This window comes from Neofelis nebulosa, chromosome 10 (assembly GCF_028018385.1).
Source record: "Neofelis nebulosa isolate mNeoNeb1 chromosome 10, mNeoNeb1.pri, whole genome shotgun sequence".
Taxonomy (NCBI): Eukaryota; Metazoa; Chordata; class Mammalia; order Carnivora; family Felidae; genus Neofelis; species Neofelis nebulosa.
In genome coordinates, this window is record NC_080791.1 from 89159648 (window position 1) to 89172514 (window position 12867).

At 42.6% G+C, this 12867-nt stretch overlaps 1 protein-coding gene across 4 annotated transcripts in view; it reads right to left on the bottom strand.

The window, feature by feature from the left end:
* SLC1A2 (solute carrier family 1 member 2) overlaps positions 1–12867 on the bottom strand; it is a 142235-nt gene that overhangs the window by 25789 nt on the left and 103579 nt on the right. For all 4 annotated transcript variants that reach the window (XM_058688636.1, XM_058688637.1, XM_058688634.1 and 1 more), the window contains exons 6-7: positions 11942–12068; positions 2818–3051 (exon numbers count right to left, since the gene is read on the bottom strand). In XM_058688636.1, the coding sequence (XP_058544619.1) occupies positions 2818–3051; positions 11942–12068 (361 nt within the window). The remainder of the gene's footprint in view (positions 1–2817; positions 3052–11941; positions 12069–12867) is intronic.

Below are 12867 nucleotides of genomic sequence, written 5' to 3' on the forward strand. Positions count from 1 at the left end.
TTTAATAGCATGCACTGATGTCAGGAGGATGCAGAGACATGTGTCCCAGGGCACCCCCTCTGTTAGTCCTCCCTGACATCAGCCTGTTGAGAAAAGGGGGTGACCCCTTCCCCTTCTCCATCAGTCCAAGGTCCAAGGAGGTAGAAAGAAATTTAGCTGACTGTACTGGGGTTTTGTTTTTTTTCCCCTGTGGTCATAATGGCTGAGATAGTTCTTAGTACGTGATTCATGCCACAGTTTTTTCTTTAAGTGTATTTTCTTCTAAAAAATGAAATTCTGCATCCAGGAAAGAGCCACATTTTAAACAAAGATTAAAGTCACTTGAAAGACAGGGTAAGGAGAAGGGTCTAGCATCTGTGGCCTCGGCCAGATAACCCAAGCGTTTGGCTGATTTAAATATGAACTCGGGCTACCCACATGCTTTTAAGATTTACTTTGTCTTGTAAAGGTACTAGGGATAACTAGTCGTTCAAAGGGAAGATAATAATATTTTTAAAGATCAAAACCGCAAAGGTACTGGAAGAAAATATAAAGTAATGTTTCATAATTTTTAGTAGAGATGTTCCTGAGAAAATTAAAATTCTAAACACTAAATGAAAATAGTGACAACTTCAACAACACACAAATTAAAAACTTCCAGGGGCAAAAAGCCCTGTACATTTACAAAACAAATGTCAGGTGGAGAGGAACATCATTTGTGACATGTGACACTTGAGTTCATATTTTTATATGTGAAGAGAGTGAAACAGCCAATCAGGAAAGGAATAATACCCCAACAGGAAATGGCCATCACAAATAATTCACAGGGTTGGGGAGGGGAGAGGAGGATGGTCTGTAAGAACACAAAGAGATGCTTGCCTTCACTGGTAATCAAAGAAATGCAGAATCGATGAGATCATGTTTCACCAATAACATTGGAAAGTATTAAAGGGACTGATAATATCCAGTGCTCATAAGTAGGTGGGGAAAAGCATACTCTCACACCCAGTTCATGGGGGCATAAACTAACATACTTTTCTGAGCGGCAAACTGGGGATATGTTTTACAACAGCCGGTGTGCTTACCATTGGACTCAGAAATTCCACTTCTGTAAATTTACCCTGAGGGGATCATCAGACAAGCTTGCAGGGATGTATTTATAAGGATGCCTGTTCAATAGACATGCCTTAAATGTACATCCCAAGGTGGAGACAAGGGTGTATTGTAGCACCTACAGTGTATTATTATGCCATTTTAAAATAGTAGGAAGATGTATGTTGATAGAAATTTTATAATAGGTTGATCAGTAAAAAATGCAGTTTGCAATATCTTATATATAGTAAAACCTGGAAAAAATATATGACTGTTAAGATGAACTAAAAGGTTACTATCAGTTATCACTGGGTAACAGAATAACTGGTGATGTTCATTTTCTCCTTCAAAACTTTATTCACTGTCTGAACTTTTTCCCAATGAGCAAACACCACTCTCATAACCAGAAAACAAATATCAAACTAAAAATGTTTGGTTTTGGAAAAAAAAAAAAAAAAGATTTACTTTTTTTCCAAAGAGAGGGGATCTTTGTGGATAGAGATACTTAGCCATAGGGAGTTTATAAGACCAAGTAGGAAAAAGAAATTTCGGGATGTTTCCCTTCATCTTGGGAAACCAAATGCAGAATGTAGATCCCGAGGATTATATGTATTTTTAGCATCTTCTGAACCCCCACATTCTACAAGTACCAAAATCTCATTGATTTGCAAGATGGAAACACAATTTGGCTCCTCGGGTAGTCGCCACTACTTACGGAAAACCCGACTGCTTGCTCAGTAGCCTCGGAACAGCAGTCACTCTGTGTCACAGGGTGACCATCTCACTGGCAATGCATGGTCATGGGATCAACAAGAACCGGCTGACAGGTGACTCCAGAGATCACGCTGAGCTAGGGGCTGCAGCCTGCTTGCCCCCACCCCCCTGCCCCCACCACCTGCTTCATGACCTCTGTCTCCGTTTTGTGACCCTTAGTTTTGTAAAGAAATGCTAACAACTAGTGCAGTCTGAAACAATAAAACTCTTTAGTCTTTGAAATTCTAAACTGATAGGTGTTTCTAACGTATTTGTTCCTGTTTGTTTGTTCTTGTTAAATTCAGTCCAAGAAGACATCAAAAAATATTTTTTTTTCTCTGCATATCTCTGGAGTCCTCACTGGCTTTAGATGCCCTGGAACTTACTTAATGAAGAAGGAACGGACTCTCAGTCAATGTCAAGTTGAATCGATGCCAACCTGATTTTCTCAAAATCAATGGGGCAGAAGGGTCCCTTAGAGGTTCATGCAGGGGTCACAGGCTTCATTGACTTCTGGTTTGTTTTTTAAAAATCTCATCTAACATGTTTACCATGCAAAAGCTCATTTTTCCAGTTTTGAACCATAACTCCAATAGAGTGATATTTTCTGATAGCATTTTTCAAATCACAGGTGGGAGAATTTCTTAAATAGCACAATACGCTATTACATCCTTCTGGAAAACATTTGGAACTAAACCAATGCTAGATGTGGCAACTTAGGCATGCATACTAATAGCATGTATTCATCTGGGAAGTTTAACATGAGATCATATTTCCAGGACAGTTGCATATCAGCAAAAATGTTCATCAGAAAGTTCCTAAGTTCCTGGGAGCCAAAAATACAAAGCATTTATCTTTTCCAGGAATATTTTAATAATACATGAAACATGTTCTCATTGAACTGTGTGATGAAAGGGTTTTGAAAAGAGGAAGTGGCAGAGAGGGGAAAGGAATGAACAGAAAGAAAGAAAGGTGATTTCTTGTATTCTCTACCTGGAGGCGGTACCCAGGGCAGTGATCCAGGCTTGGAAAATGCCAGCAAAAAAGGAGAAAGGGTTTTTCCTGGTGACTAGAAAGTAAATCAAGGGGAGAAAGATGCCCCCATGGATGATGAGGCCCACTATCACCGTGACCATGTACATCCCCAGTTGCCTAGCAACCACTTCTAAGTCCTTGATTGCAATGATCTTTCCACAAATGAGGCAGGCGATACCCAGGGGAGAGTACCTGAAAAACATAAAAGGAAAAAAAAAAAGCATTGAAGACAGCCTTATGGGATCCAGAACCTAGATCTGGGCCCTTACATGTACTGCACTCTGAGGAAAACCCTTTGCATTTCGGTACAAAGAGTTTTGCTGGACAATGTCCATGAGATTCAACCGTTGCTGCATTTTACTTCGGACTAACTGTACCACCTGAAATCTGTGCCATGGATCTGGGGGGATCCCTGCTCTGATGAGAATTCCAAAGGTGAACTCTGTTGCTCAGGTGATTTTTAGGAATAACAGAGTCTAGCTTTACCATCTCCCGGGTAAGCACCGAGCTTGAGAGACACAAAGGCTGTGTCTTTGAGAATCTTGTTTGGTTTCCCTGATCCCCCAACTCTTTCCTTGAAAACTGGGAATCCATTTTGAGCTTCCCAGGAAGCTCATTAGAGTCTCACCAAACTATACGCCGGTGTTTGCAAATGTGCTTTGTTTCTGCCTTGGAAGATGGGAAATTTATTAAAAAATGAGAGAGAGAGGGGCGCCTGGGTGGCGCAGTCGGTTAAGCGTCCGACTTCAGCCAGGTCACGATCTCGCGGTCCGTGAGTTCGAGCCCCGCGTCAGGCTCTGGGCTGATGGCTCGGAGCCTGGAGCCTGTTTCCGATTCTGTGTCTCCCTCTCTCTCTGCCCCTCCCCCGTTCATGCTCTGTCTCTCTCTGTCCCAAAAAAAAAAAAAAAAAAAAAAACATTTAAAAAATGAGAGAGAGAGAGAGAGAGAGTCCTGCCAAATCAAGAAAACCATCTGAGCCGGAGAGTATGTTTAGAGAAATGCGGTTTTATTACTTACTTCTAAGTCTGAAAGTATTTCTTTCCATCCTTACTCTACCAGCAATCCCGACCACCATACATCGCGTCTCAAGCGGTACAGTAAGAGCACTACACGCATCACCTCATTTAATTCTTACCACAACCCTGAAATCAAGGTATCATTACTCTTGGCAAACGAGGAAATTGACATTCAGAAAAGTCAAATAACCAGCCCACGACCACAAAACCAGGAAGTAGGAGGAGAACAATTCAGGTCCTGTGAAACTCCAAGGGTATTTTTCCCCTCACCAAGCCAAACCACTTCCCTTTAACTGGCAGTTGTAGCTCGTTGTAGCTAAGCCAACAGTTTACCATACACCGATTTATTCTCTATAACCTTATTTTATATTTCCATCTTACTATTGTTTGATAGGGAGCTTAGAAACCATTGGCTGTTGTCCTCACTCTTGAGTAAGCTCATCATGTGCTCTCTCATCTTGAGTGTATTTTTCCAATGTTGGGCAACATACTTTCTCTGTTGCCCAATCTGGTGGACCTGGAACACAGACTTGGTCAGCCTGCGACACCTTCTGACTGAAATGAAACTGTTTGTGGGAAAGTTGATACCTTGGTAAGAATTATGAACGTATTTGAGAAAAAGACTGTGGGGGAAATGAAGTCCCAGGATAAGGCCATCAACAGGGGTAAAGGAGTCAGGAAAGGAAGACAGACACCCAAGCCAGATGTGATCTTTTTTTTTTTTTTTGTAATTGTGCCTGAAGCAAACCCTTTCCTGGGTAAAGAAAAGATGTGAGGAGTAGATGAGAGTTATATACACATTTACATAAGACACGGAGCTTGTCCAGCCACTTACCAGCTACATGACCCTGGTTAGAGACATTCCCATTTTACAGGCATGCAAGTCAAGGCTTAGGCTAACTCCAGCCTCGTGGGATTGCTGCAAGGCTTACATTTTTGAAATGTAAATCCTGCACCCCTCCCTGTCAGCACCATTCATCTCCAACTGCTGACCAAGGAACCCTTTGTATGTTCTGTTTTTACAGGGATTACGCACACCATGTCCTTTCCCCCACCATGCTTAATGAATCAAGTCTGAGTTAATGCTGCTTTCTAAAACATCTCAGTCTACTGCCACCCAATGGTGGATGTTTTATAAGCAAAATATTTTGTCAAGGGGAACCTTCTTCTGAAAGAGCTGATTTGTAACTGACGATACGATACGTAGTAATAACATTAGAATAGCTGCTCCCTACCTTGATGAATTTCCAGGCTGTAGCCTCCACGTGTTTCCCTGGGGTAAAGACTGATGATATTTGAGAACTGTTTCCGCAGGCATTAGGGAGCTATGTTGTTAAACCCTTGGCTTTCCCACCATTTTACACTCTCCTGGTGTGCCCATAGTCACAACATCTCCCAGATCAGCTGGGTAGTCTCAGAGGCCAACTCTTTGTTCCAGGGGATTGTAGGTAACTGAGCAGAATGCACCAATAAATGGCTTCCAATAAAGCCAACAAGCATTTATCTTCATAAACCAAGAGATCAATTATTTCCCAAGCACCAATCACCCTTTTGTGTACAGAAAAACACAAATATGAGCTATTCTGGGTGCCACTCAATTTTCCTGCTTTTCTGGGACAAGCCATTTGCAGAATGGAGAGAAAGTGTTTCCAAGGCTCTTTGCCAAGCAAGACAGCTATAGAATCCCCCTGGAGAACACATTTGAGCCAGAGCCAAATGGATTAGAGAGAGGGAACAGGTTACCTCCAGAGCACTCAGCTCGCTGGGAGAAACATGAGTTTCCCACTACAAATGGAGAGCGTTATTCAAAGGCCAGAAGGTAGAGTGTTAGGTAAATAAATATGGCAAGCAGGGGCCCTAGTTAACCCAAACACCTTGGTCTCCAGAACCAGAATGAGCATCAATTAGGACAAGGAAAGAGCCTTTAGCGCTATGGTGTCCTTTAAGGCCGTTACTTCCCTGCACCTGTTTTCAAAACAAGTGGCTTAAGCTTCCACTCAGGAGCTAGAGCTTCTGAGTTCCTGGGTCACCGTATAATTATCTCACTGGAAATGGCACTCCGTGGAAAAGAGAGGGCAAATGACCAGGATTCAAGGTCACCACTCAAAGCTTCTGAAATGAAGCAAACAATCAAAGCCATAAACTAAAGTGCCTAAAGAGGCTGAGGGCTCCAGTAAGCTTCTGAAGCCAAAGGGTGCCCAGTAATTGTTGGACCAGTTTCTAAATTAGAAGGACATCACTGCAGAGCAGGGAGACAGAATGCCTCCCACCATGCCCTTAGACTGGTTGTACCTGCAGCTCTGGGCACTGTTTTCAAAGGCACTGATTCATCTAGGACTGGCCTGTCAAGCCTTTTTCTTACTATCACATCATCCATCCTTGCCTCCGTCCGCTTTGTACCTCAGTCCTTGTCATTTTAAGGTCTTTACCAAGTTGCCTTTCCCAAGACTGCGTTCGACTCCACAAACACAAACTCATACACAGAATTTAACATGCCCAGACCTCAGTGTGTCTGTGCATTCACAGACACCGGCTTCACACTCACCTGACCTGCCTGGTAACAACACGGATTCCCTGGGCTCACCACATACCTATTGAGTTAGAATCTCCTGGAGCTAACCTGGGGCATTTGTATTTTAAACAAGTTCCCCTAGGTAATTCTGACGTATTCTCGGAAACCAATGTTTCAAGGAATAAAATCTGTTCCACAACAGGATGAAATGCAGAAGTTATTTGGTTACCCTTCGGAAACCATTTGCATTAGCTCCAATTTATTCAAGACCTTTGGTCTTAACCCATTAAAGTAGTTAATTCAGGACTTTTAGTCACAGGACAGATGGTGGATCAGACAGTTAGATGGTTAGTGGAGAGACTTTCTCGGTCTGGCCATAAAGTCACTCTGGCTTTGCCCCGCACCGCTATTGGTTTTCAACAGCAACACCAGTCTCCCAGTTTGGGACAGATCCCAAGAGAAGCAAAAAAGGGAAGAGTCTGTCAACAAAGAGCCAAACACACATTCTAAGAGTTACCTAAATGTGTTGTCTGCTCTCAGGCTCAAAAAGTAACACAAATCTCCATTTTACCCAGTCCGCTTAGAGACTGGTGTTCCGGCTATCCAAGCAGTGACTGCTGACAGTTTCTCTGTGTGGACTAGAACTTTGGATGAGGATAGAGGGAAAATCAGTATGCAGAGCCTCCAGGCTTGTAGTCTCCCCTCCCCCCTCCCCCACACCTCCCCAGGGACTTCCTTTTGCAAGTAAATAGACCCCAACTTGTCAAGGTAGCCTGCAAGGGCCTTATGGCATCTGTCTCCGGCCCACCTCTCCAATTTCACTGCCTTCCACGCCCCCTCACCAACCAACCACATTGCAGGTACTCCGGACCTTCGTCTGACCCTTAAAAACCTTTCACTTGCTGTTTCCTCCCACTGAAAAATTCTAATATGGGTTCTTCACAGAGCTGCCTCTTCCCATTCTTCAGATCTCCATCAAAAGCCACTTCCCCAGGCAGCCCTCCTGGACCCCCAGGAGAGAGTCCAAGCCATACTTCCATCCCCCGTCACTCTCTGTCCCACTCTCCTGGTTACTAACTTTGTAGCACTGACCGCTGTCTGAATTCTTATTTGCTTCCTTTTATTCTTTCTCTTTCCATTCAGTAGAATGTAGGCTCTGTGAGGGCCAGAATATTTCTCTGTCTTCTTCACCATTACACTAGCTAAAATTGTTATTGGCATAGAAGAGGGGCTCAAAAACATTCATGGAGTGACAGAATGGATGGATAGCTGGATGGCTGGATGGCTGGATGGATGGAAGGGATGGATGGATGGAAGGGATGGATGGATGGATGGAAGGGATGGATGGATGGATGGATGGAAGGGATGGATGGATGGATGGATGGAAGGGATGGATGGACAGTGGCAGTGGGTTAAAAAGGAGGGAGAATTGAGAGTGGACAGAGATCTCACTCCTCACTTTGTGTTTCTAGAGTGGTGAGATTATGAAAAGTTTTACTTTCTGTTTAAGGTTATCAGATTTTCAAAAAAAAATGTTTTAAAGAAATTTGCAAAAAATGAGGATATTAAAATCATACTGAAATTAAGGGTTTTTCTTTTTTTGATGAATCAGAGAGCCTTTTAGGCTTCTTAAAGGATCCATGAACACACAGAAACAGAGGATACAGATTGAATTGATAATAGTAATGATAATCACAAAATAACAACAATGATAACACTGTTCATAGAAAGTATTTAGACAGGGGCGCCTGGGTGGTGCAGTCAGTTAAGCGTCCGACTTCAGCCAGGTCACGATCTCGCGGTCCGTGAGTTCGAGCCCCGCGTCGGGCTCTGGGCTGATGGCTCAGAGCCTGGAGCCTGTTTCCGATTCTGTGTCTCCCTCTCTCTCTGCCCCTCCCCCGTTCATGCTCTGTCTCTCTCTGTCCCCAAAATAAATAAAAAACGTTGAAAAAAAAATTTTTTTAAATAAAGAAAGTATTTAGACAGGACCCAGCATATGAGAAATGCTTTGTAACTGTTGATCACAATTTCACTCAATTCTCACGGCAACCCTAAGACACTGATTCTATGCTCAATCCATTCAGATCATGGGGTTTAGAATGTGTCTAATTCGCCTAAAGTCACACAGTTAGTACTAGGAGGATGCCGGATTCACTCCAATCTGAAGTCAGACAGAAGTTGAATTAGGCACCACTCCCACACAACTCCCACTCTCCCACTGCTTAGGCTGTGCGACACTGGGCAAGTTGACTTCTGTACTTAGTTTTTACAACTGGAAGATGGGGCTAACAAAAGTCCCTATTTCTGCTAGGTATTATGGAGACCAATAAATGAATTAATATATGGAAAATAATTGGAATAGTACTAAGCATATAGCAGGAAGTTGGCAAATCTTAGCTATGATTTAATAATTATGATAATAATTAGCTCCTCAATAATAAATAGATACAATACAATCATTGAGGTAGTGCTGAGCATATAGCAAGAATTTAATAACTATAAGTTATAATTTAGTAATAATTGTTACTAGAATAATAGTGATCTCTGCAACGTTATATTTTGCTATTATACTGTTCCTATTACCACACAGAGAAGAACACAAAAGAACTCTGATCATTTAAGCTTTGAGAGGGTCCGTTAAAGAGTAATCGACTGTCCTACCCCAAACCGTCTCACACATATTGTTATCAAACGCTGACGAGGCAGCTCAGGAATGAAAGAAATGTGTAGAATCGGCATCTCCTACCATGTAACACCCTCCTGACTGTTTGCCTAGATGAGGTAACTGAACAGCTGTCAGAAGTCATTGCATAGACCTTGTTCCTGACTCACAATTGCTCGGCATCTCCTGGGTTTTGATGCTAAATCTTTAGGAGTTTTGGTTTCATTGAATAGGAAACCTTAATCCACACCCCTCTTCCCTGGGGAGAAGTGAGCACACACTTTATCTCATGACTCATCTCCCACATTTCCTCTCCTTCAAGGGCTCAGTGCAAATGATATTGCCCACATCACTGGCATCGTAGTACAGAAATCTGAACTGTAGTTTTACAGCGAGGATGTTCATTCTGCTAAGAATTCCAGGGGACCAGTGCAGATCCTAATGTTTACTGCCAAGAGGCATATTCTGCTTTATTATTTACTAAGTTCTCAGCAAGCTCAGGCAGATTTGTAAAAAAGACTCGAAACATATTTTTAGAGCGTCACATTGTGGGTGACTTTAAATTTTCATACAAAAGAAGTATTCAGAAATCTAGGGTTGCCTGAGCAGTTGAAGAACCGATACAATAAAAACAAAAACAAAATCACATTATTTTACCAGCGTCCTGTCCATGTTTTCAAAGTACAATAAAGCGATGATCTGAACAAGCCAGGCCTGGTAAATATGGTTCATGAAATCATAAGGAACATCTTTTTTTCTTTTCCTGCTTATTTACTCATTTATTCATTCAATAAATACTTATTTTTTTTTCCGTGAAGTGTATTCTCTCGCTCTCTCTTTTTTTTTTTTTTTTTCTTTTTTTTATGTCAAGTTGGCTAACATACAGTGTATACAGTGTGCTCTTGGTTTTGGGGGTAGATTCCCGTGTTAACAATGGCCAAATGATGGAAAGAGCCTAAATGTCCATCAACTGACGAATGGATAAAGAAGATGTGGTTTATATATACAATGGAATACTACTTGGCAGTGAGAAAGAATGAAATCTGGCCTTTTGCAGCAATGTGGATGGAACCGGAGTGTGGATGGAACGCTGAGTGAGATAAGTCAGGCAGAGAAAGACACGTATCATATGTTTTCACTCATATGAGGAACATCTTCTGGATCTGAGACCCTGGGGCCTTCAGCTAGTCCACTCACTCTTGAGGTTTTAGTAAGAATTACTACCAGCACATCACAAGGTTGGGTTCTGTGGGGATAAAAAATAAGCCAGGAGCAGATTCTTGTTCTTGGAAAGGGGGAGGAGGAGCCGAGGAAAGGAAGAAGAGAAAAAGAAGGTAGAATTTTAGCGGGAGGCACCATGCAGAAATGAAGGAAGCCCAGAGGAGAAGGAGGGTTGGGGAAGGTGAGTAGGCTGAGAACAAGCCGAGACGGAGAACTGGCAATCCTGAATTCCTGCGACAGGACACAGGGGTCGTTTGGTCTCATAATGGTTTTGGTTTTTTTCTGGACAGGCGTATCAGACCATCAGAGAGGTCCGGAACAAATGCACGTAAAAATCTTTCATCCGAGAGAGAGAGTGGACGCTAGAGGTCTGAGGGTGGTACCGTTTCCTTTACAGAAGACTGGGCACTCATGCCCTCCTGGGCTGCCCTAGATTTCAGAACCGCTGACCACAAAGACACACGCAATGCAGCAGAGACAGTATTGCTTAGATAATTCAAAGAAAAAAGTCACCCCCTTAGGCATCAAGGATTATGAAATCCACAGGCACTCCAGCTCTTCGCCCCACTAGCTATGTCATCTTAAGCAAAATTAATTCACCTCAATACACCTCAGTCGCCTTTTCTGTAAAATGGGAGTCATGGTGCCATCTTTGCGGGGCTTACTGGGATTACATTTGATAGGCACTAAGCACTTATCCTGGCTCTTGGCAGATACAAGGAAATCAATAGCTGGTAACTTTTATGATTATAATGATCAGGACGATGTTAAGGAATCAAGATTTGGTGACTCTGGATGTATCATCTGATACAGTTTTCTCTTCCATAAAACTAGAGGGTGGAACAAGATTTCCAAGAGCACTTACAATTCTAATATTGCCTCTGTGATTTCACTGTTTGCATGGCCTGAGAACTGCCTCTTTTTCCTGCTGCACGAGTCATAAAACTACAATACCTTGCTTTTGGACACCAGAATATTAGCGTAGTGGTCCTGCCACACGCCCTCAGTCATGCTGTATCATCCTGGGTATCTTGGACTTATCTTAGTGTTTCCTCACAGTGCTCAGGTTCAGAGTTACGAATCGGTTTTTCCAGCTTGTCTATCTTTTCTTGCTTTTCGTTGTTGTTTTTGTTTTCCCACAGGCAGGAATAGGCAAACTTTATGTGAAGGGCCAACGAGTAAATACTTCAGTTTTTTCAGGCTACACAATCTTAGTCTGAACTGCCCAACTCTGCCATTTGGCACAAAGCAACCCTAGACAATATGTGAACGAATGGGCATAGCTGTGTGCCAATAAGACTTTATTTATGGGTCCTGAAGGTGAATTTCATATAATTTTCATGTGTTGTGGAACACTATTACTCTTTTGATTTTTTTTTTTTTTCTGGCAACATGAAAACATAAAACCCATTCCTAACTTGTAGGCCACACTAAACGCATAGCAAGCAGATAGGATCTGGCCCAAGGATGGGCCATGGTTTTCCAACCCATTTTCCAGGGGCAGCTCCCCCCAGAGAAGATTTTCATCCTTTTCTCAAAGTTTTTTTTCCAGAGAGCCCTTTGCTTGCTCCATGCCTACTCTCTCCTGCTGGGAGGGCTCCGTTATCTTTCAAGGATCCCAAGACCTTCAGACACCCTCCCCCAACACTGAGTAAGAACAAGCCCACTTACCACATGATCATGATCACTAACTTCATTACAATCTCATTCAAAATGTTGAAGAATTCCACCATCAGCTTGGCCTGCTCTCCCATCTTTCCCATGGCGATGCCAAAAGCAATGAAAAACCCGATCAGACCTGTTGAGCGAATCACATCGTGCAGAAGGACAAGTTACAAAGTGTGTGTTTCTTCTCCCTCCTTCACCATTCCTGACACAGGGAGCCACCTTCTCACCTGCCTGTTACCCCGCAAATGAGGCATTAGGGTTCACACTGAAAATACCTTTCCCTTGGATAATTATGGCATCCCTTAACATTTCCCACAAGAGCGAGTTGAACTGTCAGCGGTATCAGTTCCTTGAAAAAAATGAATTCCATTTCATTCCAAACTCAGAAGCACTCTCTTCTCTCTCCTCCTCCCTTACCATGGGTAAGCAGATTCCAGAGTACACAGATTAACAAAGGAAGGCTTGTTGAGGCTTGGGGATTATCATGCAAACTTTGGAGCCCACATTAGAACTGCAGAGACCAATTAGCCAATAAAGTCTCTGCCAGAGTTATGTCTACATTGGCTTAGGGCTAGTGCAAATTCATGTGTGGCTGGTATGTTCCGCTGCAGAAAAATCCTAAGTATAAAAGTATCTTTCTACTGCTACATGCCTAATATGAGAAGGAGGAAGAATGTCGAAAAGTCAAATGGAAAGCAATGAGAAATCCAAAATAGTTGGGAAACCCCAATTGACCCAGTTCGTTTGTATTTAACCTGTGATTTATTAACTCCTCAACATTCTTTTCATGGTCAAAATGGTTAGAATGCTTCCCCCCTTTTTTTTTAACTGTATTTTTTATCAGTATCATAAAGGCAGAACATAGACTTTGAAACTCGCTAGCCCCTCAGTCCCCTTCTCACTTCACTTGGCATGGCTTGACTTCTATC